At 32.6% G+C, this 26,550-nt stretch overlaps 4 protein-coding genes across 5 annotated transcripts in view; all 4 read left to right on the top strand.

Annotated features, from left to right (window-relative positions):
• The window catches only part of LOC125817095 (PHD finger protein ALFIN-LIKE 1-like), a 115,044-nt gene extending 111,672 nt beyond the window's left edge, over window positions 1-3,372 (top strand). For both annotated transcript variants that reach the window (XM_049496673.1, XM_049496672.1), the window contains exons 5-6: window positions 2,541-2,664; window positions 2,840-3,372. In XM_049496673.1, the coding sequence (XP_049352630.1) occupies window positions 2,541-2,664; window positions 2,840-3,091 (376 nt within the window). In that variant the 3' untranslated portion in view covers window positions 3,092-3,372. The remainder of the gene's footprint in view (window positions 1-2,540; window positions 2,665-2,839) is intronic.
• A 423-nt stretch (window positions 3,373-3,795) lies between these two features.
• Window positions 3,796-5,996, top strand: LOC125817094 (myb family transcription factor PHL7-like). The gene is made up of 6 exons (XM_049496671.1): window positions 3,796-3,943; window positions 4,348-4,424; window positions 4,922-4,961; window positions 5,075-5,132; window positions 5,456-5,525; window positions 5,613-5,996. The coding sequence occupies exons 1-6, from the start codon at window positions 3,802-3,804 to the stop codon at window positions 5,994-5,996; spliced, it is 771 nt and encodes a 256-aa protein (XP_049352628.1). The 5' UTR covers window positions 3,796-3,801.
• Window positions 5,997-18,660: 12,664 nt separating this feature from the next.
• LOC125817083 (protein NRT1/ PTR FAMILY 8.2-like) lies at window positions 18,661-21,051 on the top strand. The gene is made up of 4 exons (XM_049496660.1): window positions 18,661-18,769; window positions 18,854-19,071; window positions 19,491-20,041; window positions 20,241-21,051. The coding sequence occupies exons 1-4, from the start codon at window positions 18,661-18,663 to the stop codon at window positions 21,049-21,051; spliced, it is 1,689 nt and encodes a 562-aa protein (XP_049352617.1).
• A 1,178-nt stretch (window positions 21,052-22,229) lies between these two features.
• LOC125817097 (uncharacterized) lies at window positions 22,230-25,390 on the top strand. The gene is made up of 3 exons (XM_049496675.1): window positions 22,230-22,403; window positions 22,489-22,632; window positions 25,135-25,390. The coding sequence occupies exons 1-3, from the start codon at window positions 22,230-22,232 to the stop codon at window positions 25,276-25,278; spliced, it is 462 nt and encodes a 153-aa protein (XP_049352632.1). The 3' UTR covers window positions 25,279-25,390.
• The last annotated feature ends 1,160 nt before the right edge of the window (window positions 25,391-26,550 follow it).

Genomic DNA, 26,550 nt, shown 5'->3' with positions numbered 1-26,550 from the left:
GAATTACCGATTAACAACAATTTGAACAAGTAATGGCTGCAGCCAAAAAAAATCAGTAAAATTAATGGAAAAAATCACATTAATATTGCAAAATCTCGAACTATTCGTTGCTCATGTTTGCTTCTTCTGTTTTTGGCTATGGAGAAAATAGGCTTTTCTTCTTCTGAGAAATGAGGATTTCCTGTTGGATAGCTATGCATTTTGTTTCTTGAAACAGGTAACTTGTGTGTGTGTATCTATGTAAATGAACAAAACAATGTATATGTTGTGCTGAAGCCATATTTTACAAAACATGTCTCTAAGAAACTGAAGCTATTCTGACCATCTAAATGGAATCTAGCATATTGAGAATTTCTACAGTTTCTCCTGGGTAGAACTGTACACCAAAAAAACAAAAGAGCAAAATACAGTTCAATTTGATCTTTTGCACAAAATTCCTCAGATCTTCAAACATTTGGAACTTCTCTCTTTCTAGATTGTCCACCAAATGTTAGCTGGGACAGTTATCCATCTTTCACTATCCTTTGCCTAAACTCCTGCTTCCTCCCAACTAAGTAATACATCAGATATCTTGCCTGGCATTATCCAAGTGATGCCTCTAAGATTAATGAAGATTCTCCACAGTTGTTCTGTTAGCTTGCAATGAAGAAAAAGATGTTGTCTCTGCTCTTTCACCACATAAATAACATCTGGGATAGAGAGAGATACCTCTTTTCTTCAAATTTTCCCAGGTAAGACCAGCCTCTTTTGTTAAAAACCAAACAAAGCAAGCCACTTAAGGTGTCTTTGTCTTCCAGATGTGCTTCCGAGGCCAATTCTCAACCTGCTAATTGGTTTGATTCAATACTTTATAAGCTGAACTCACCTTGTATGAACCACTACTATGCCCATTCCACCAGAATCTATAGCCCCCTCCTGTAAACCACCAATATTTTCCGAAGTACTGTAAAATTCAGTCGCCCTATTTAATTCCCAGTCATTGAGCATCACTCTGAAGATAAATCCCAGCCTTGTTTTGTCCACATTTCTGTCAGGTTGAAAATATCAGGAGTATTGATCGCTATGTATTGTTAAGACTGTCATTAGGTGGTGACAGTGCTTGGTTCAAGCAAATAAATGGTTGCTCTGTGCTATCAGGTTGAAATTCTACAGCTTGCACTTCATTCAATCTTGAAATGTGACAAATTCTGTTAGTCCAAAAGATGAGTTCTTCTTGAGTCTGTATGGTTGAAGATTATTTCTGATGGGGCAGAGGGGATGCATTCTGGTGGTTGTATATTTATGTCATGCTTGTCGAGTATTGAGGTTGTAACATTTTTCTTGATTACATGTTACTCCATGTCTGTGTACCCTATCCTTTTAGAGTCAGTTACACGAGTTCTGAAGTCCATCTTTGTAACTCTCCATCTATTAAGTACACAAACACGCTTCTTTATGTGTTTTTTTCTTAATCTTCTGCGAGTCCATAGATCATTCACCAACTTAACTTAGCTTTCTTATATATGTCTTCAAGTATTGGGTTTCATTGAGAAACTATTTCTGCTGTGCATGTGTGGTGTGGTGTATTGCCAGTTTTGAATTTTGTTTGCTAAGACATCCATCTTACTCTTCAATCGCTTGCCCCGGGATTTCTGGAGGGTTGATCATTCTATTTAAAGTTGTATCTTGCTTCTTTGGATGTTGGGACATCTGAAGTGAAGGAACCTCCACAGTTATGCAACTTAAACATGCAAAGAACTTTGGAATAGTCTATTCATATATCTAGCCACCACATTACCTTTATTTACATGTAGGATATATGTTAAGTTTTCTGGTTTGATATTTCTTCTGGTTCCACTTTCTTTAGGGGACAGCTGCTGGTGCTAATAACTAGCCTTAAGACACTTTTCTCTTCCTAATGATAGATTGCATCTCTAGTAGTGATGAATGTGCATTTGTGGATTAAAAAAAGGGGGCAGCCAGGTGCATGAAGTATCTGGTGTTCACGCAAGGTCCGGGGAGGGGTCGCACCCCAAGGAGGTGTGATAGAGAGAGAGAGAGAGAGAGAGAATGTTAAGGATGGTAGCACACGTTTGCCAAGGCGCTCTCTTTCCTAGAGATCTCATAGTTTATACTTCTCATAGTATTTGTGTGATTGTTCTTTTCTCGGGCATTGCATTAGATTCAAAATTCAGTGGCAGCATCTTTTTTAGATATAACCATTTGGTATCCGGAACACACTAGCCGCACTAATCCATATTCTCACCACGTAGGGCCCAGACGCCCAGTTAAGGAGGTAGCGCTCCCTACTAGTGGCAGTGTTTATTACTTCTTATTCACCTCTTTCACCACTCCACCATCTTCATTTGTGGTGGATGTGTGGAGGTTTGCAAGAGGTGAAAGGAATCACAATTTAGTGTCACTCTACTTGCTAATTGCTATTTCCAGACAACTTTCTGATTTGGTTCTTTATAACTTTCGCCTGGGAAGTCTCTACTTTGTGGTGTAACTTTTCTGCGAGGAAGTTCTTGTTAGTCTGAGTTTCCATACTTTTTGTACAGGAAGCGTCTATTCAGCTTGATCAACGAGGTGCCAACTGTTTTTGAAGTTGTGACCGAACGAAAACCTATAAAAGATAAGCCCAGTGCAGATAGTGGGAGCAAATCACGTGGTAGCAGCATAAAGGTAGGGAAAAATCAAAGCCATTATGTTATCTTCCCTTTAATTTGTTGTTCCTTAGTATTCAGTAACATCATGATACTTTTATTTAGTTTCTCCTCAGTATGTCATGTTCTACTATTTATGTGCTTGCTCACTCTCTCCTTCATTACTAAAGTCAAAATTTCCCCATTTTATGCAGAGATCTAGTGATGGTCAGGTGAAAAGCACCCCAAAGCTGGAAGATGAAAGTTACCAGGAGGATGAAGAAGAACACGGTGAAACACTCTGTGGAAGCTGTGGTGGGAATTACAGTGCTGATGAGTTTTGGATTGGCTGCGACATCTGTGAGAAGTGGTACCACGGCAAGTGTGTGAAGATAACACCTGCTAAAGCTGAGAGTATAAAGCAATACAAATGCCCGTCTTGTACCTTGAAGCGGAGCAGACAGTAGTCCTCTCATGAATCAGAGAAAGAGCAGCCATAATTCTATTTCTGGCCATTAACAGAATAGTACAGCAAATATTACACCTGTAATGGACATGCTATTGTAATCTTTCTTTACCTATATATGGTCAAAAAGAAGATGAAGTTTCTCTTATTTCCTTCATCCATCTTCAGAATTTAACACAATCTCAATACATATTTAGAAAGTCTGTTAATTTACTCTACTTCCTTTATCATGTTAAATTGTTCACAGTTATTTGTCAATGAAATACATAGTTATGTTGATTATATGCCTTTACAGGTACAACTTCCAAAGAAAGACCTGATAACTTCCATATCTGGTTTGTTACTATTTTATTTTATGGTGTGCTATTTGGATTTAGCCAACAGTATGAACCAAAAACTGAAAAGCTGGCTTGTAGAAATGCCTTATTTTGTCTTGTACACTCAAATTCCAATTGAGAAGTGCCAATCTTGTTAGCTTCTTGTTGCTTATGAGTTTAGTTCTCTTCACCAAATGATTATAAAAATCAACATCATTTGGAATTTGGAATATCTTTTTCACATAGCTTGGTTTGTTCCGAAAATTTATCGGTATTATACCTACCCTGTTTCCATAGGATCCATCAACTTGTTAACATTATCTTCACAACAGCTTTACTTATTTAAGTGTTGTTTCTTTCTTTGTCTATAAGCTTTGGCAGAGTTCTCTCTGCAATGCCTGGGAAATTCAGAGAGCAGCCAAGTTCCAGTATGGCTTCGAATCGTGCTGATTGTTCATCAAAGGAGAGACTGAAATGGACTCAAGAGCTTCATGATCTGTTTGAGAAGGCAGTTAGTCAGCTCGGAGGTCCGGAAAGTAAGTGATCCTTGTTGAAGTGTGTGATCGTTTTATGTTAAGAAGGTTTAACAGTTAAACAGTGTTCAACTTCAATTTCTTTGTTTAACTACGGTTTGGACATTGCCTCTCACGTGTAGGCCTGATTGTTTTCTTTTTGATAATGAGTGACGATGAGATTCACTTTTGTTTGGCTAAATATGTCTTCGACATGCACACCTAATTCCTTTTCTTGTGCCAAGCATGTCGATTTTTTTATGACAAGCCTGATTCTCTTTCATTTTTTCATGTTGTGAAAATTCTTTTTATTTTCAACAATTCTTCAGTTGAATTTGAAAAGCTTTCTACCATATAATTATCCTCTCGCCTATTTTTTTTTTTTTTTTCATTTTCTTAAAATAAAAAAACTAAATATTGGCTTGCAGGAGCAACACCAAAAGGAATTTTGAAGGTTATGGGGATTCCTGGTCTAACAATCTTCCATGTGAAAAGCCACCTACAGGTTTTCTTATTATTATTTCCTTTGTGTTTGTGATGATTTCTTTCATTTGTGTAAATAATTTATTCATAATTTAATAAAATGTATTTTCTATAATTCAGAATTCATAATATTAGGATTCTAGATCTGCCTCTATTAGCGGAATAGCTTCATAAGTCTGGATACAGATTCACGTGAATTTAGTAACTTTTGCTCATAGTTTTTTATATATATTAAGAAATTTATCAAATATCTATAAATATTTAACTGTAAACTCAATTAATATTGTAGTATTAACTTGAAATCCTTGAAAAAACTCATAGTGAGGATTTAAAAGAATTATTAAATATAGCGAGAATTTTCTTAAATTTGTTCTGTATATTTAAGATATAGAGCAAATAGTTATATAACTTATACAGACCAAATTTCGGATACTATTGTTACATTTGATAATTATCAAAACTATAGCTAATTTTGATATTATTTATTCAATCCTTATTTTCTCTTTCGATTTGCAACAGAAATACCGTATGTCAAAATTTGTACGTGAAGACCCTGAAAGTAAGTTTTTTTTTTCTTTTTTTTTTATACAAGTTAATTATGTAAATAAAATAACATATACTAAAGTTCTATATTAAATTCTTTTGTCTTGCTTTTCATTTTTTAACGTATAGTTGGCAAGTTTGAAAGGAGAAGCATATCAGAAATTTTGCCAAACTTCAGTGTTACAGCGTGAGTTACTGTTCCATTCCTTATTAATACAGACACGGATTCTGAATTTAAAGTTTATGAATTTTCATAATGATATCAAATTAAATATTTAATAATAACTGAGTTCACAATCAAATATTTATACGTATATAATGAAACTTTATAACATACATAAGGTTGATACTAAGTTCACTACTAAAAAAGGGTCATATGTTTTTTATTTTTTTTATTTTTTCGTATTATAATTAAAAATCCGCAAATAATTTACAATACCTAAAAATATTAGGTGAAAGTTCTTTTATACTATAGTTTATAGAAGTTAAACTCTATATCGATTTATATAGGGGCGCTCAACTTAATGAAGCATTACAAATGCATATGGATGCACACAAACGATTAAGTGATCATCTTGAGGTAAACTAATTAAGCTTATAATTTAATTAATCTTTTTTCATCCATGTTTTGCAAATTATTAATTAAGATTAATCTTTTTTCTTAAAGGTTCAAAGAAACTTGAAGATAAAACTTGAAGCACAAGGAAGATTTCTAGAGCGAATAATGGAAGAACAAAAAGTTTGTGCTTCAGGTTCTAGACCTAGCTGCAAGTCTTATTTGTATTCACCCTTGTCGTTACCATCCCTATGCGAGGAATCTGAATCAAACGTTAAGGAACTCGAGGTTGAATATGATTTCGAGTTTGATATATCTGGTTGTCAATTACCACGAAAAAGGATTCGATTCGAGGAAGACGATGGATTATTAAATCATCGATACAATAGTACTAATAATGTTACATATTCACCACAAGAATTAGAATGGACTACTCTTGCAAATCACCAGTCATCACCATATGATTTGCATGCTTTATATGATTATCTTATTTAATCAACTTAGTTGAATATATGTTGTTGAATTTAAAGAGTACGATTGGACATGTGAAAAAAAAGTGTGTTAGTTAGGGAAAATATATATAAATATATGAGTGTATTTAAATAAAACAACATATTGTATAATACGCTTATGTAATCTTGATAATTAAGCACAATTTACATATGGGGTTGTTCTTAATTAGTCTATCATCAAGATGTACAATGTCTTACGGTATTAATTTCTTTGACATTATGACCTTACATAACGATGTTGTTATTAAATTATAATTTTATGTATTGAATTTTATTTGACTATTTGTGGTTTTAGTATGTGTGCTCGGGATAGAAGTTTTTATAAATGTATCGCTATGCTATTAAGTATATATTTTGATTAAAATTATTTCTTTCTAAGAGGTGGAATAGAATAACCATGTTGAAGCATTATCATATTATGCGTCTCTGACTTTGTATAATGCATTGTATATCTCATATTCCCTCCGTCCATTTTTATTTGTCATGGTTTTCTTTTTTAGAATCAAATGATAAGAACTTTGACTATTATTTTACGATGTATTGTTTATCATATTGATATGCAAAAAATTGCGATTTATAATATTTTTCCTAAAGTTTTTGAATATCTAAATTTTTTGTCTAAAATATCGAATCTAATTTCACTTTGAAAATTAGGCAAATTGACTTTCGAAAAGCGCAACATGACAATTAAAAGTGGACGCGGAGAGTAATATGCCTCAATCTTCTACTCTTTCCCGAAGTAGATGATTATTCATGGCTATTACCTTGACACCAAAGAAAAGTTTGTCCTAGTACTTTATTTCTATCCTAGTTGATCCTGATTCAATATTAAACGTATAAAATAATTTTTGATAAATGTTTTTTCTAAAAAAAATAAATTAAGAGAACCAACTCTGCCCTTTGGTTTGTTTTTGAAATCCTATAACAAACTGATGGGCAGAGTCGATTTTCTAGGTTTTTGCATTTGGTATTTTTTCATAAAATCGACGGACTAATCGATCAAGTCTGTCAGTTTTCGAAAAAAATAAAATAAATTCAAATGCAGAAACTTGAATTTTTTTTGTAACCACCTTCCAAATAAAACAATTAAATGTGTTGGTTTCAAATTAATCCTAACTGAATTACAGCTTACTCTAGTCATCAATTTAAAACATCAAATTCAAAGTAAAGACTCGTCAAAGGATCTACAAAATATATCAAAGTTCAAAAACTTCAAATATATACAAAATTTCGAAGTATTTTCAATGTTCAACAACAATAATCCTAATACCTAAGGGCATCTCCAACCCAAACACTAAATTTTACCTTGCACTAAATTTGGTGTCAGCACTATTTTTGGTGTAATTAACTCCAACCCACTGCACCAAATTTTACATCAAAAATGAATATTTTTCTCTCTCTTTAATATTATATTATTATTTCTTAATTCATTTATATTTTCTTATTTCATAAAACAAATTCTTTCTAAAACATTCACCATATATAATTCATATTATTTCCTTTTATAATTGTTTAATATAAAATTATTTTGTACCATAATTTTTTAAATAATATATCCAATTATAATTTATAGTAGCATTAACATAAATTTAATTTAAAAAAAAGTCATATATAGAAAAATTAATTTATAAAAAAGCTAAATTTTATATCTAAAATTAATATTATAAAAATATTACATAAAAAAAATTTAAATATACAAGAGATTTACTTGAAACATACAATTTATATAATGTTTAATTAAAAGTTTATATAATGAAATAATATTAAAATATTCAAAAAGTGAATTGGTGTGATGAATAATGTTACACACACCAAATTTGGTGTTGGTTGGAGCTCAAAACACCAAAATTTACACCAAATTTAGAATTTGGTGTAAAATTTGATTTTGGGTTGGAGATGGTCTACGGGGTACATTACATACACTTCATCATCATTAGAACTCTCTCCATTAATTGAGGTTGAAGGAGAATGGAGCACACCATGCACACCACTTTCAATTAGGTTGAAGGAGATGCCGAGGCAAGACGATTGTCGCGATGATATAACACATGCTCTTATTTTCAACAATCGTCTTGCCTCGGCATTTGCCAAGGCATGCACGCATAAGTCGTTCGATTTGCTAGAATATTTTCAGAGGGGCAAATTCGACGATGACACCTGTCAATTTGATGAATCACCAAATAGTTCGACGTATTGCTGAAATACATCACCAAAGTGACCCAAAGACCTCCAGAAGCTATTAGTTTTGGCGATCTAAAGCCCTATTTTGGCTACCTGCTGAATATTTTGGCGATTGGACCTCCAGATCGTCGATGTGATCGATGAGATCCATTAAAAGGTCATGCTCTTTGATTTTTCAGGTCTTCTTACGTTTCAAAAGGGATATTCTTGACCTTTTACCTTGATTAACTTTTCTAAGTCCTAATAACTTATCCATTCACGCCCAACACTTAAACAATAAAATTCAATATGTTCAAAGTTGTCTCAAACAAGAAACTGGGGTTTTTCACCTTGAAGTTTCAGTTAAGGAATTATGTCAAGTGTGTTCATTTCAGGTACGTAGGATTTCATCAATAAGTATCCTTCACCCATTGAGTCTAAAAATGAACTCAATTCTCCAGTATTTCACTATGAAAATCGAGGGTATCACAAAAAACATGAATATCTTTTTTATTTAAGTCTCTTCTCATATATAAACAAGGGAGGACCCACGTGGGCTTCAGAGGTTCACTCGAACCCCCTCATTAAAAAATCACACCGTATATATAAGGTAAATTTTTTGTATTTCTGTAGATATATATATTTTGAACCCCCTCAATAACAAGGAGAAACTGATAGCGTAGTGGCAAGTCCTCCTGAAATTAAGCTTCATGTCACCAGTTCAAATCTTTGTGATAACGATTTTTATTTTTTAGTTTCATCTGTTTTTCACATTTTTTAGTTTTTTTAAAAATAAAAAACGTGCGGCTTATTTACAAACCCCCTGAACGAAAATTCCGAGTCCGCCACTATATATAAATAGTCTCTAAATACATGTTTTTCATATTGTGTAGTATCTTTACTTGAGTATATTTTCATGAACCCTCAAAATATCGATATTTCATGTTCTGTTGTTTTAAATTGCATGTTTCCTTCAGATTACATAAATTATCATGATTAGCTTTATACTCAGTTTGTTTTAAAGTGTCCATCACTCAGTCTCAGATATCAAACTCATTGAACTTCATTAATATCAGTTTTGCAGACCATTAAAGTGATTTCCACTGAAGCATACTCTTAATACTAGTATTTTTTATATAATATATATTATTAGACTATTACTATTTTTCATGAACCGGGATTTAGGTCCAGCCTTATAGATTCCTTTCAAAATCATAGTGCATGTATGTTTTTTTTATGCATTTTACTCCAACCATATCATGTCTCCCATACACTTACAAGTCTCACGTTTCAAAAATGCATGGCTTATATATGTGTACTCATCTCATAGATCAGGAGCTTCGAATCGTAATAGTAAGATATATGACATGCATAACATCTAGATATGTCATCGATACTTTTGAACATTTTTTCCAAAAGTAAGTTTTCGATTAGTATGGTACACGAAATGACATCAATGACTGTGAATCAGTTTTCTTATAAAAGCAAAGTTCACTAGTAGTATGGAATTCAGGTATGATATTCATGATTATAAACAACATTTTCAAGAGCTATCAATTATGTTCAGTTGGGAGTAGTACTTAGCAACGAGTTGGACTAGGGTCAGTCTACCCAAATCCTAGAACTACATGTCATCATAGGTCTATATTGCCCTTTTAGGCGCATGTAAGGGTGGCAACGGAACCGGTAACGGAACTACCGGACCGGGACGTTCCGGAACCGGAACGGAACGGTCACCACGGGCCGGAACCGAACCGGAACCGGGACGGACCGGAACCGATAATTCCGGAAAAAAATACCTATACCCGTCCCGGACCGGTAACGGACCGGACCGGACCGGAAACCGGGTCCAACCGTTATAAATTATATTTTTTTATTAAAATTAAAAAATTAGGAATATTACACTTAAAAATTTATACTTTTAAAGTTTTAAATACAAACTTTCAAACTTTTAAAAGTATAAAAGTTTAAATTTCACAATTTAAAACTTTGAAAATTTAAATTCAAACTTTAAAACTATAAAAGTTTAAATTTCACCCTTTAAAAGTTTGAAAATTTAAATTCAAATTTCAAACTTTAAAACTATAAAAAGTTTAAATTTCACAATTCACACTTTAAAAGTTAGAAATTTTAAATTTGAATTATAAACTTTAAAACTATAAAACTATAAAAATTTAAATTTAACACTTTAAAGTTTAAATTTTAAAAGTTTGAAAATTTAAATTCAAACTTTAAAACTATAAAAGTTTAAATTTCACACTTTAAAAGTTTGAAAATTTAAAACTTTAAAACTATAAAAGTTTAAATTTCACACTTTAAAAGTTAAATTTGAACTTTTGAAGACAATAATAAAAAAAAATTAAGGCGAATAGCCTATACTTTTATTAATATTAATTAAATAGTACAAGTTGAGTTACAAAATATTAGTAGAGTATTAAAAAATCTAATCTACACAGCCACCTTCTAGGAAGGGTTCTGTTTGAATTAGACCTCGAATTATTATACTCATACTAATAGACATTTAAATTTAATAGTTCATGCTACCAAGGAAATCTTTTTTTAAATCATTTAACATTTCTCTAGTAACATGCTCTGGAATTGGTTGATTAGCTAGTTCTTCCATTGCATCAATGCCGTCATCACTAAAATCTAGCATTATTTCATCAACGTCATTTTCAAATTTGGTCGGTAGAGGTGGACGACCATAACTCCTTCTCTCGCCATTAATCCAATCTCTAAATAGTACGGATATCTCCAAGCTATCTGCTGCTAATGAATATCTATGCTCTCCAATTTGAAATCTTGCTGCACTAAAAGCGCCTTCCGAAGCTACTGAAGATGCTTGAATAGCTAACACATCTCGAGCAACCGGTTGTAGTTTTGGAAATCCTTTGCCGCGATTGCTCCACCATTCTAGAAGATCAATAGTAGTAGGTTTTGTATTTTGATTAATATATGCATCAAAATCATTTCTATCATTATGAGAAAGTTCAATAATACAATCTATCATATCATCAATTTCATCTTCATTATTATATCTACTCCTAGAACTTTGAGGCTCTTCGTTATGTACTACATTCCTTATATTAGAATTATTATACAAGTCGTACAATTTTCTAGCTTCAATTTTTATACTATCTTTAACATCTTGACAACTAGGTGTTTCATCATCTTCACTATCAATACCCAAATTAAAATATATTTTATCAACCATTCGTGATGCACCTTCATCTTTGTAATGTGGGTTTAACAAACAAGCAGTTAAATAAATTTGAGGAATAAGAATAAAATATTTTTTAAATTTTTCAATCATTTTCTTAACAGATTGTTCAAATCTTGGTTTATTTTTAAATTTATAAAATTTATTAGAAATAGCACAAATATTAGGTAAAACAGAGCAAATAGTTGGATAATAAAGTGCAGATATTTTTTTTGTAGTTAAATAAAAAACTTTTAAGAATTCTATAAGTTCTTTTATGTCATTCCAATCATTATCATCAAGTCTATATGTCATATTTGAATTATGAGCATTCCAAACCATTTGTAAAGGTTTCCTATATTCATAAGCAACTTCAAGCATTTCAAATAAAGAATTCCATCTTGTACACACTGATTTTGGAATTTTTCTAGGTGGAAGATTAAATTCACGACAACGATTTTCAAAATCTCTACGTCTAGACTTAACTTGACATTTAAAAATAAAATGACATGCAGTTTCAACTTTTGTGCAACCATCATCATATATTGCTATACCATCTCTAACAATCAAATTATATATGTGTGCAGCACACCTAATATGAAAACCATCAATATAAATAGGGCAAAGAGACGGTTTTAGTATTTCAACAGCATTACTATTATTAGAAGCATTATCTAATGTGACACTACTTATTTTATCACAAATTCCATAGTTTTGCAAAACATCTATAATTGTTTGAGCTATATAACTACCGGTTTTATGCATTTCACAACATTTATAACCTAAAATTCTTTTTTGCAAAGTCCAATTTTCATCAATCCAATGCGCAGTAATTGTGAAATAATCATTACCATTTACACTACGGCCCATATCAGAAGTAATAGCTATTTTACAATTGTTATAATAAAATAAACAACGAAGATATTGAAAATGTTGAGCTTGATAATCAAAGATAGCCTTTTTAATTGTATTTCTAGTAAAACCTTTAAAATGTGGATTATACACAATTTGAATATAATGAATAAAACCGGGATTTTCAGCAAAACTAAATGGCAAACCCATAACAACAATCATTTTAGCTAATTCTTCAAGATCTTCTTCTCTACTATATGACCGTTGTATACTAGAACCAGAAACATTAGAAGGATTTAATTGTGTTTGGACCATATTAGAGCCATCTACTCCTACATTTTCAGGAAGGGTGGTACCATTTTTTTTAGCTTCGGCTACAGCTTTAGCATGCAAAAATTCATTTTTACAACATGACATTAAATGATTACTCAAATGTCCCGTCCCACCCTGTTTTCCTACAGTTTTATGATTCATTCTATGTTTACATTTATTACAAATAGCTTGTGTTTTATCTTCATTCTGAGTCATAAATTGCCACACAACTGATTTTTTAGCGCGTTCTACCTTAGTCCTAGGATGCACGGGGGGAATGGGAGCAGGACAACGAAAGGGAGCGGGAGCCGGGGAAGAGGGATTGGGAGGGGGACTAGTAGCCGACGGTGGCTCAGTTTCATCATCATCATATTCATCAACATTATTATCAAAACTATCAACATAATCATTAACATCATCTTCAGGTAATTCCTCTTCAAAATTACCAAATCTTCTTTGTAAATGTTCATGATAAGGATCTAATCCACTATTACTATCAATATTAAAAACAGTTTCATCAACATGCGTATAATCATCCGTATTTATTCTTAATTGAGAAGTTTTTTTAGTTTTAGATTGAGAAGTACTACCGGTTTTTTTTATTTTTCTTGGATTTTGAGCTAGATAAATTAGTGAACGAATTAACTATGGTTGTTTTACCCTTTTCAATAATGTTTTTTCCAAAATCCATATTCAAAATATAAAAAGTGAGCAAATTATATATAATACGAAAATGATTAGCAAAGTTTTAAACAAATAAACAACTAAAATATGTAGAGACTAGAGATTAATTACTCACAAAATAAATAATTAAATGTAAACAAATAAATAACTAAATGAAAAGTGAGTTGGAACGAATGTACCAAACGTCTACTTAAAAAAGTAGACGTGTATGACCGGAAGGCGAAAATTGAAAGTTGAATTTTGAAGCTCCAATTTCCAAAGATCAAATTCGTAATTTTAACGAGAAGTCGAGAATAAGAGAATTTAGAGAGTAGAGAGTAGAGAGATTATAAGATATTTTTGTGAGTGAAAAGAATGAAAGATTAGGGGTATTTATAGTTAAAAAAAAGGTTGAAAATGTAGTTTTAAGAAGTTTGGGGTATTAAAAAAGTTTGGGGGGTAGGGAGGTGTAAATGGGGGGTTATGGGGTGAAAGAGCCGTTGGTGGGGCCCAAAACCCGTTGCCCAACGGCTCTCAACGGCTATTTTTCAAATTTTCAGATTTAAAAAAAAAAAAAAAAAAAAAGGTATAAAACCGGACCGGAACCGGACCGGACCGGGACGGAACCGGGACTAACCGGACCGGGACGGACCGGTAAATCCCGGTTTCCGTCCCGTTACCCCTCCCGGACCGGAACAAGTCCGGATCTAACCGGCACTATCCGGAACCGAAACCTCCCGGTTCCGTTGCCACCCTTAGGCGCATGCCTTCAGTTTAGTGGTATCACGTCAAATCAGATCAACCTTTATACTTTGACAACGTATATTAATATCTTTTTATGGGAATTATACATCAAACTCCATGTTTAACTCACATGGTTATATGTTGATTAATAGTATCTCTCACAGTTCAGTTTCAATTATTGCATTGACCTTGTACTCAATTAAATCAGTTTAGTACTTATCAATTGCACGTTTTACTACTTGAACATTATATTCAGATTATATATTTCAGTTTTGTATTTAGTTTTCAGATTGGGCATGTTGAACATAATTGTATAGTGCATGTCTCACATACTCAGTACATTCAAAGTACTGACATACCTTCTTGCACTATATTATTTTATAATATAGGTTCTGACGCACAACATCCAGCTGCAGTTGATACGACTTCCATTCAGCCCAACAACAGTGTTGGTAAATCCAAGTTGAAGAATCTAATCAAACACTTAGTTTGGAGGATCATTGAATATTATTTCACTAGTCAGAAAGTGCAATTACATGATGTGTATAAAACGAACTACACCATATAAAGCCACAGTCCAAAATTGTACCTGTTACAATCGTTCATTCCAACATTTTTTGGCGAAAAAACCTTCAATGAATCTTCACATGAACTTTAATGGAATTACAGAAAGAAGAAGCAGAATAAGCACAAGAAGTGTGTTCTTTTTGGAATTGTAGAGAATGAAAAGTTCTTTTATCTCTCCTCTGAGAACCCTTTTTATAATTATGAAAGGACACAACTATTCAAATAGTTGTGTTCTTCCCTTATATTTATTGATATATAATACATAATTATATTTATCCATTTCTCTTGATCACATGGATCCGGGTTGACCCTCCCGGACCGGAACAAGTCCGGATCTAACCGGCACTATCCGGAACCGAAACCTCCCGGTTCCGTTGCCACCCTTAGGCGCATGCCTTCAGTTTAGTGGTATCACGTCAAATCAGATCAACCTTTATACTTTGACAACGTATATTAATATCTTTTTATGGGAATTATACATCAAACTCCATGTTTAACTCACATGGTTATATGTTGATTAATAGTATCTCTCACAGTTCAGTTTCAATTATTGCATTGACCTTGTACTCAATTAAATCAGTTTAGTACTTATCAATTGCACGTTTTACTACTTGAACATTATATTCAGATTATATATTTCAGTTTTGTATTTAGTTTTCAGATTGGGCATGTTGAACATAATTGTATAGTGCATGTCTCACATACTCAGTACATTCAAAGTACTGACATACCTTCTTGCACTATATTATTTTATAATATAGGTTCTGACGCACAACATCCAGCTGCAGTTGATACGACTTCCATTCAGCCCAACAACAGTGTTGGTAAATCCAAGTTGAAGAATCTAATCAAACACTTAGTTTGGAGGATCATTGAATATTATTTCACTAGTCAGAAAGTGCAATTACATGATGTGTATAAAACGAACTACACCATATAAAGCCACAGTCCAAAATTGTACCTGTTACAATCGTTCATTCCAACATTTTTTGGCGAAAAAACCTTCAATGAATCTTCACATGAACTTTAATGGAATTACAGAAAGAAGAAGCAGAATAAGCACAAGAAGTGTGTTCTTTTTGGAATTGTAGAGAATGAAAAGTTCTTTTATCTCTCCTCTGAGAACCCTTTTTATAATTATGAAAGGACACAACTATTCAAATAGTTGTGTTCTTCCCTTATATTTATTGATATATAATACATAATTATATTTATCCATTTCTCTTGATCACATGGATCCGGGTTGACCCACATGGGTGACCCAATCCAATTTCCTTCTTCTCTCACTCACACATATATAGTAGGTCAACTCTCATTCCTATTATGTAACTTTTATACATTACGACTAGACCGCGTGTCCAGTGCATACTACGAGAGCTTCATTACTATACATCTGTTAGGAATATATAACATCTCGATCAATAAAACTTAAAGTAGATTATACTATGTAATTCCCTAGATCATTTATGACATTCATATTTCTCATAATCTGTTTTCTTAATTTTTGAGTTCATCATTATGTACTTGTCTCATATAGACAAACATAAAAGACGTCAATGAACACAATTGATCTATGTGATAATATCTAATGGTCTTCCTCATCACATGAATCTCTTAATCTCAGAGTAATATATTTTTTTCTAGAAATATCCCGCCAGACCGAATCAAACATGATATCTTGGCAACATACTAAGATAGAAAACACCAAATTGATCTCAAGAAATTGATTAAAGTCATGAGGGTACAATGTGAAAATTATTTATAATTTTTAGGGTTTCACATGATAGAAAGTAGAGACTAAACTTGTATCGCCCTATGGGTCGCTATATGCATGAAACATTTGGTAGGATGTATCGATAGATTTCAAAATTAAATTGAGGAGTGCAATTACTAATTTTTAGTAGGATAATTTATAATTTATTATGATATAGATAACTCATTCATTTGTAAATTTATATTGTAATCGAAAGCCTCAATTAATAGGTTTGCGGTCCCTATTATGCCCGACTAATATGCCTTCTAAAGAATAAATATTTGGTTTTTAAAAACCGTTGATTCTTGTTTTTTTTTTTTAAAAAAAATAGGCATGAAACGTTTTACCCATTAACGCAAAAACGTTTTTCCACAAGGCTGAAAATGTTTTTTCCCTTAATGACAAAAAACTTTTTTGCCCTTTCCCCTCTCTTCATCAATGAAAATTGAAATATAATGGACAGTCTTGTTCAAAGAAAGATCACCCTATTTTCTGAAAAAGAAATATTTGGCCACACAAATTTCTAGTTAGAAAGTTAGTCAGAAAATAGTAGAAGATGAAAGCTCTAGATTCATCAGTTTTGAAACTATTTTTATGAAGACTCAAGAGGTTAGTGCTTAGTGCTTAGTAATTTTCGTTTTTGATTTATATTATTATGTTATTATGTAAGTTTGTGATTTATGACCATGCTTCCGCTGTATGTATGGATTGTAGGCTCTAACAGTTAAGAGCGTACAACCCATATATATAAGGCCTTGTAAAATGGAAAACATCGATCAATAAACAAGAAAAGTTCTACATATATCTTTTTCATTCTTACACACAAAAATCTGACAACTTTTTTCTAATCCCTATAATTATATTAAGAAATCTATTAAATATATAAGCATCTTGAGAAAATTACGCGAAATGGCAAACATCTAGAGTATATTATGATTTTAAAAAAACAATCTAGAGTATATTATGTAATATAGCTATAGTTTTGATTATTTTTAATCCGTGGCTACAGTTTCGCAAAATTTTGTTATTCGGTTTCCTAATTGTATAAATCCAGAATTTGTATAATTCGATCTCTGCTTGAATAAATCCAGAATTTGTATAATTCGGCTCTTGATTGTATAAATTCAGAATTTGTATATGCTTACCTTAGCTATTTGTATACGATTTATGAAAAATTCATAAAAAAATATTTTGTTTGTATATTGATAAGCGAAATATACAAGCGGAATTCTGAAAAATTCCTAAATAATGTATAATTACAGAATTTGTATATACTTACCCGATTTGTATATTCGTAAGTGAAATATACAAAAGGACAAGCGAAATATATAAATCGCAGCCTCCATTTGTATATACTTACCCTGTTTGTATATTTGCAAGCGAAATGTACAAACGGGCAAGCGAAATATATAAATCGCAGCCTCCATGACAAACAAAATTATATCTATGAAGAGCAATTACCGAAAGTACTATAGCTATAGAGCTTTATTATGTATATTGTCTTTGCTATTTTTGAAATTTTCTCTAAAAAGTTTAGATGACTAGTTCAGTGATAAAGAAGAGCTTACTATAGTATATGACCAAATAAATATTTAAGATAAAGTTTCAAAATTTATCCAAAAATTTTAGTCAAACGCTATCTTACTGTCCCAGTTAAGAATAGCCTTAATAAATTTCTTTTCTAAGGAGTTGACCATGATTGGTCTAACTTTGTCTCTTAAATGACCTTTTCTTTGTAAGTACATAATTAAAGCCCCTATTAATCATAATCATATCAACAAATTTGTTTGATGCATAACAATAAATGTTTTTTATTACCCAAAATGCAACACTAACCAACTTTTTGCATTGTTTTCTTTTCTTTTTTTATATTTATTTATATATGGCTACATACATTTATATCTCAAAAAATTGGCACATTCACACACACCTTTCTAAAAAACAAGGATTCTGAGGGCTCTTTCCTCACTTTTTTCTACAACAAGAAGTAGAAAAGAAAAAGTTCAACAGCTTCCATTTTTAATTAGGTACTCTTTGTGAGTATTTCACTTTTTACCTCTGATAATAATAAGACTTTGCAACTCTAAATCACTCTATTTCTGTTACTATCTATTGCTTTTTGTACTTATCATCGTATTATTTTATTGTAGTTACTGTTTAGAATGTTTTGTCATGACTTCTATAGTATTATGTACTAAATTCCTCATTTCCTTTCTCGATTTGCTTTGAACTGTTTTCCTCGAGGGTTCATTAGAAACAACCTCTCTAATCCTGGCACGGGTAACGTTCATTTGCGTATACTCTACCCACCTCCTCAGACCCCGAGATTACACTGAGTGTGTTGTTGTCTTGTTGATGTAAACTCTTAATTACATAAATTGTCAGAGAAAGCTAGAAATGGAAAGAGCAGATGATGTCTACACAAAAGATGGGACAACTGATATCAGTAAAGCACCAGCTAACAAGAAAAAAACTGGGACATGGAAGGCTTGTTTCTTCATCCTTGGTATAGTAACTTTATATTTAATCAAACTAATATAACTATGTGATTTCATTTACTATAAATAGCGCGATCCATGGCGTTTTACAGGGGAGGAAATCTCTGAGAGACTAGCGTACTTTGGTACGAGTGCTAATTTGGTTAATTACCTTCATCAAATGCTTGGCCTAAACAACGCGGCTGCATCAAAAGTTGTAACAAACTTTCAAGGAACTTGCTATGTCACGCCTTTGCTCGGAGCATTCTTAGCTGATGCTTACCTTGGGAGATACTGGACAATAGCAATTTTCTCAATCATCTATATAATGGTAAGTGGTAACTACTTTTTCTTAACAAGTACTTGTCAAATTTATTTAGTGTTAAGAGTCTCACATCGGATATGGGATGGGTAAATGGACTCCTTATATGGTTTTAGACAATTCTCCCCTCATGACCTAGCTTTCGAGGTTCAGTTAGGCCCAAGATTCTTTTTTACATAGTATCAGAGCTAAACTCATCCCAATTCCTTGTTTCACCGATGTTGGACCCCCATATTATATTGTTCATGTTTGACTGGATGTGCAGGGGAGTGTTAAGAGTCCCACGTCTAATATGGAATGAGTAAATAGTCTCCTTATATAAGCTAACTTTTGGGATTGAGTTAGATCCAAGATCTATTTCTTTACGATTAGCTAGTCGCCACTTCACAATAAGTCTTGTGATGATTTGATGAACTTTTCTTTTATAGGGAATGACTCTATTGACAATGTCAGCTTCAATAGTTGGAATAAAGCCATCATGTCATAATGGAATTTGCCACCCAACAGAGCTAGAGAAAACAACATTCTACATTGCAATTTACTTGATTGCTTTAGGGACTGGTGGCATCAAACCATGTGTGTCCTCTTTTGGGGCTGATCAGTTTGATGACAACGATGAGGTCGAAAAGAGAAGGAAAAGCTCCTTCTTTAACTGGTTTTATCTGTCAATCAATATTGGTTCTCTTATTGCTTCATCAGTCCTTGTTTGGATACAAACGAGTGTCGGCTGGGGCTGGGGTTTCGGAATTCCAGCTGTTGCAATGGCTATTGCTCTTATGTTTTTCTTTGCAGGCACTCGTTTTTATAGACTCCAGACGCCAGGAGGTAGTCCATTGATTCGGATGTTGCAAGTATTGGTAGCTTCTATGAGAAAATGGGATGTTAAACCTGCTGCTGATAAATCTCTTCTTTATGAGACTTCTAATGAGGAATCAAGCATCCAGGGAAGCCGCAAGCTCGCTCATACGGATAAATTCAGGTAAAATTATGGACTTATAATATTAGAAATGTAATAATCGTCCTCAGAATTTGAGTTAATTTCTCAGATAATCGCTCAACTAAGGGTAGTTTACTCAGAATGTCACTTTTTTTTTAATATTACTCAAAAGTCACTTAACTATTGATAAGCGAATCTCTGTTATATTTGTACTATTGACCATTTGGAAAATGAAATTCAGCTTCTTGGACAAGTCTGCTGTGGAAACAACACGCGATAAAGTAAATGGATCGGTGAATCCCTGGAGGCTCTGTACCGTGACACAAGTTGAGGAAATCAAGTCTATTATTCGTCTACTCCCAGTGTGGGCATGCTGCATTATGTTCACGACTGCATACAGTCAGATGAACACAACATTTGTGCTCCAAGGGAACACAATGGACCGCCACATGGGCGGTCATTTCAAAATACCATCAGCATCTTTGACAGTATTTGAAACAATCAGTGTGATACTATGGGTGCTGATATATGACCAACTCATCATCCCCTTTGCTAGAAAGCACACAGGCCACGCCCGGGGATTCACTCAGCTTCAGAGGATAGGTATAGGCCTTGTAATATCTATATTGTCCATGGTATCTGCTGGTGTTGTGGAAGTAGTACGCCTCGACTACATCAAACAGAAGGGGTATTATGATGTCAAGACAATTCCTATGTCTATCTTCTGGCAAGTTCCTCAGTATTTTTTCCTTGGATGCGCGGGGGTATTCACGTTGATAGGTCAAGTGGAATTCTTCTATGATCAAGCTCCCGACGCGATGAGAAGCTTATGTTCAGCCCTATTGTTGATGGCAGCTGCATTAGGTAGCTATTTGAGTAGTTTCCTAGTTACAATTGTGACAAGGAACAAGAAGTTTGGATGGATAACAGAAAATTTGAACAAAGGGCATTTAGATTACTTCTTTTGGCTATTGGTTATTCTTAGCATTATCAACTTCATGGTGTTTCTATTGGTTTCAAAATTGTATGTCTACAAGAAGGTTATTCATTGAAAACACCTAGATGAAGTAAGACTTCTATTTTTACATGTAACACCTTGTTTAGATGGTTGGTACTCGTCGTATTGCATTGTATTATTAGTTTAAATATCATGTTTGTGTTGATTGTTACTTAAATTTTATTATATCATATATTTTACGTAGGACACATGTGTCTGTTTGTTCAATTTTATATAAACTCAAGTACACATATACAAAGTTAAAGAACATAAATACTAATTAAAATCAAACTAAAGAATACATTTATATATTATTGCTAGAAACACTTATGAAGTTCAAATTAAAAGTATTTTTGAAATCTTTAAAACTAGCTAAGTCAAATAGATGCATGTTCAAATACATTTTAAAATTTTAAAGATCACAATTATAAAAAAAACTAATTAATTTCTCAAATTTCTAATTTTAAAATGGAGAAACTACCTAACTAAATAAGCATTCCTACCATATTTATTAGTTCTCCCAATTGAAATAATTACATTTTATGTTACTAATCAATAATTTCATACCATATTCAAGTCAGATACACCTGAATACATGTTTTTCGTACTAGATACACTGAAAAATGGAGAGAAACGAGTGAGAATAGGAGGGAGGCAACGAGATTTGTTGATGAATCATAAACACATATAAATCACACTGGATACACATGATACATATGAGAGTGGCAAGCGAAATAGGAGGAAAGTGAGAACAAGATTTGTCTATGTATTTCAAATACATGCAAATGCACTTGAATATATAAGATTCATAATATTATAAATTAACAATCATAATTAACTTCTAGTGAACTTTTTGTAAGTTATTGATTTCTCACCCGATGTCCAGTACTCACATTGGAGCTCAACTAAAACAAATTAAACCTAATTTTGATTCTATGGAGCTTGACTAAATTCGGATTCAGGCTAGAAGTTTCACATTGGAGTAAAATGCTCTCTAACAAAAGCGACTTTGTACATAAGAAGATTCAAATCCAAAATCGTTAATTAAAAATGAAGGAATACTTATCGGTCCATAACAACCGGGATGGGTAGTAAGTTACTCTTAATAATAGGTAACTATCACACAAAACGCACCATCATACACATGGTTCCTATTGGTTGAATACGTCACGAAAACCATAAGATAATTCAATTCAATTGAATTGGGTATGCAAATTGAGATCAGTAGCAGAAATGGATATTGAATCATTGAAGAAATTCTTGGAGAAAGAAGGAGGCAACTATGAAACCTCAGTGGATTCCATGCCTGCAAGATTTATTGAACCCTTTGTCTCCCATGGGATAAAGGTTGACCTTGTTGAGCCGGGTCGGATTCTCTGTTCTTTCAAAGTTCCTCTTCGTCTAGTGGTGAATTACTATTCATGTTTCTATATATACAATTTTTGTTGTTTTGTTTAATTAATTAATTAATTGAGATTTCTGATCGGAACAGAATGCCGGTAATTTTCTACATGGCGGAGCTACGGCGACTCTGGTGGATATTATGGGTTCTGCTGTTGTTCATACTGTAGGTGCGCCACTCACTGGTGTATCACTTGAGATCAACGTTTCATATTTGGATGCTGCTTATCTCGGAGTGAGTTTCTTCTTTTTTGTTCAGATTCAAATTTGGTACAGTTATTGAGTAAGGATTCATCTTTCGAGTTTGGGAATTTGGCTCTTTTGTTCATTCTGTTCAAGTATAGGTTATGGTATATTTATTGATTTGCTAGCGATATAGCGGGCTCTATGTTGTCTTTCGTCTTCACCTCAGAAATGTGCTAAGAGTTTGGAAGTTATTATCTTATTCTAGACATGACCTTAGACGGGAGGCTGTCCTATGTGGAGGACACTGATTAGGGTGGAAGGTTATTAGGTGGTGGAGCATTGTCTTGCTTATACTTCCATACTGATAGTCGTAGTATTTCCCGTGTAGTTTCTTGTCCTTTGATTTCTGTTTCTGTCTATTGACTCTTGTACTTTAATAATCGTGCTATTCTGTTGCAGTTACTGTTTCATTTTTTCAGTATGCTTTTAATACTCCCTCCGTTTCATAAAGAATGACCTGATTTGATTTGACACGGAGTTTAAGTAAATAAAGAAGACTTTTGAATTTTGTGGTCCTAAATTAAAGTTATGTCAAATGTACAAAATTGCCCTTAATCTTGTGGTCTTAAACATGCCACGTGGAAAGCAAAAAGTAAAATGTTACCAAAAAAGGAAAGAGGTTATTCTTTTTTAAACTGACTAAAAAGGAAAGGAGGTCATTCTTTGTGAAACGGAGGGAGTAGTATTTTTCCATGATTTCTTCATTTTCGTTATTTCTTTTTCGATTTGCTTTGATATGTTTTCCTTGAGCCAATGGTCTATCTGAAACAACTACTCTACCTCCCGAATAGGAGTAAGGTCTGCGTATACTATATCCTCCCCAAACCACACTTGTGGGATCGATCACATTGAGTTTGTTGTTGTTTGCGTAGTAATCAGTGTTATCAAAAGCGAAAAGCGCAAAAAGGCTCTAAGGTCTGTGGAGCTTTAAGCGCAAAGCACAAGTAAAGTGTGGGCTTTGATGAAAAAAGGCGCAAAGGGAGAAAAAAAAACAAATATATATGTTTAGTCCAAGACCAATAATTATAAACATGAATGACAAATATATGACCAAAGAAATTGAAAATTTTTTTTATGATAAAGTGAAATATCAATTGTTTAGTGTCACTTCTTCATAAGAGGCTCATTGGCAAGGAAAAGTTTGCCTTAGAATCTTGATGACGACACTGAAGCGCACATAAAGCGAGGCGAAGCGCTCAACACGTTGTGAGCCTCGCTTCAGGGCTTAAGCACGCTTTTGATAATACTGGTAGTAATAGGTCTCACTGAAACTTCTCTCCGAGAAGAAAAGCTAACTAGTAAAAGAGAGAGCTTTATAGGAAAATGAGGATATTTTGCACCGATGTTATGGTTATCTTTCACAATAAATCATAAGAAGGATGAACTTTTAGACGGAATTATAGTGTTGTTATGAAAGAATTATGGCCCTTATTTCATGTGGAGGTCTTTGATGTTATATACAGTTCTATTTGCATAGCTTCTTGAACTGCATTAAGTATAGTTAGCTGAGTGTAACTTCGTTATGAGCAAAACTTAATTAATCGGAATGTTCTTGAAGCTTATTTTGAAGTCTTATGCAATAAAGTGTGTTCTGGTTTTAGCAATGCCACAAACTTTAGTTTATAAATGCTACTCTAGGATGTCAGAGCAGAATTGGCCTTCTTCATTCACCAACCTCCAACAATGCAACATTTTGGGATACACATGGATGGCTTTTACATCTATAAGATAAACATGTGCAATAGCACGGACTTCATCAATAGTCAGTTTAACAATTCGACCGGTTTGATATAGAAGCTTTGAATTTAATCTTCTTGTAGAATGTTAATGCTATCTTCAAAGGAAGAATCTCTTGGCGATAAAGAATAGGGAATTAGAATGAAATGTAATTTCATTCACGATTAGACAGTATATAGAGAATTTTATCTTGGTTATATCAGGCATCTAATATACAATTTTAGCACAAGTGATAGTCTAGTAGACTGAAAGTAGACTATTATTCAGCCTGATATCTTGAATGTAAATCAATACTACCTATGAGCCAAAACTACCAGCAACTTAAAGCACTTGACCTTAGTGTTATTAGTTGCAACATAGATAGATACGAGTAAAAAACTTATAGTTTGTGATGTGTTGTCATATATTGTTGAAGAAAAGAAGAAGAAATAGGAAGTACTTCGCTTATATTAGCTGGAAAAAGTTGCACCAAGCAGGGGACTTTCATTGTTTCTTGTATTAATGTGCTTGCTGAATCTCATCCTTCTTTTTTGGTTGATTGGTTATAGACCTATTTTTTGTTTGTTTTACTTGCTAAAACTCCTAAGATGACTTGTTATAGCCAAATAAGTAGCACTGCGTTGATATGCTTTTTCGCATATATTATTCCATTTAAGGACTGTATTTTCTGTATGGTGCAAGTCAATGTTCTCTAATTTTCAAAAGGATACAATGCAATATCCTCATTCAATCATTGTCTGTCTTACATAATCAGGAGGAAATCGAACTTGAAGCCAAAGTATTACGTGTTGGGAAGTCAATCGCTGCTGTCACTGTTGAGTTGAGGAAGAAAAAGACGGGGAAGATAGTTGCACAAGGTCGCCATACCAAGTATTTGGCTGTCAATAGTAAGCTTTGAGCTACATATACTTTCTGAAAACATTTCCCATACATATATGGGACGTGAATCCATAAGTAGTTTTGGCATGTATTGTGCAATTGAACATTCAAGTACGGAATCATTTTTTATCACAGTGAATGATCGTTATAATGAGATTTGACTGTATTACGAAAGTTTTCTTTTACTGCTAAAAATGCTAGGTCCTGAATGGATATTTGCTATGTGGAAGAAGTCAGTGTTGTTTTAACCAAGATAATGGAGTACCTGGGAAAAAAGGGAAAGGGCTTTATATAACCCTCAATTTTGCGATTTAGAGCTGATATACTCTCGTTACAAAAGTGGTTGATATATATACCTACAGTTACATAAATGACTCAAATATACCATTTTCGTCTAACAAAAGTGAAAAAATCATTTTTTTAATTCAAATTAATAATCCAGTATTCTGGGAGAGAGAAAATAAGAAAGGTAGAAGAAAATGAATTTAGCAAGAAATTCGGTTCAAGGTGATCATCACATTAGTTACATTTCCTAAATAATAATGAATAAAATAAGTAGAATATTTATTGATTGGTTTACTTAATAATTGAAAGAAAATAAATTCTTTCTTACTAATATGGTGTGTATGTCTTTGAAAAGTTTTTTTAGTTTTTCATTAAGGAATTCTAAGAGAAAAGAAAAAAAAAGAAAAAAGATAATTAATTTAGTAAGAAATCCAATTTAAAGTAATATGGTATATATGATCTCTGGATTTTTTATTTTATTTTTATTTTTATTGGGTTTTCAATAGAAGTTCTGCTTTTATCTAAGAGGAGAAAAGAAAAAATATAAAAGAATATAAATTTAGTAAGAAATCCAATTTAAAGTGACTACATTAGTTACAAATCCTAAATAATTATGAATAAAATAATTAGAATATTTATTGATTAATTTACTTAATAATAATGGAAAGATAATAAATTATTTCTTAGTAATATGGCGTGTATGATCTCTGAATTATTTTTTTTAGTTTTCCAATAAAAGTTCTACTATTATTCTAAAAGGAGAAGAAAAAAAATATAAATTTAGTAAGTAATAATTTAAAGTGACTACATTAGTAACATTTCCTAAAAAATTATGAATAAAATAAGTAGAATATATATTAACTGATACTAAATAATGGAAAGCAAAAAATTCTTTCATAAAAATATGACTTGTATGATCTCTGGAAAGTTTTTGTTTTTAGTTTTTCATTAAAAATACTACTATTATTTTTAAGTGGAAAAAAGGAAAAATAATTTTTTTTAAATG

This window comes from Solanum verrucosum, unplaced genomic scaffold (assembly GCF_900185275.1).
Source record: "Solanum verrucosum unplaced genomic scaffold, falcon-dt-bn FXZP01000094.1, whole genome shotgun sequence".
Lineage (NCBI taxonomy): Eukaryota > Viridiplantae > Streptophyta > Magnoliopsida > Solanales > Solanaceae > Solanum > Solanum verrucosum.
The sequence above is the reverse complement of the archived record's forward strand: the minus strand, read 5'-3'. Positions and strand labels throughout refer to the sequence as shown.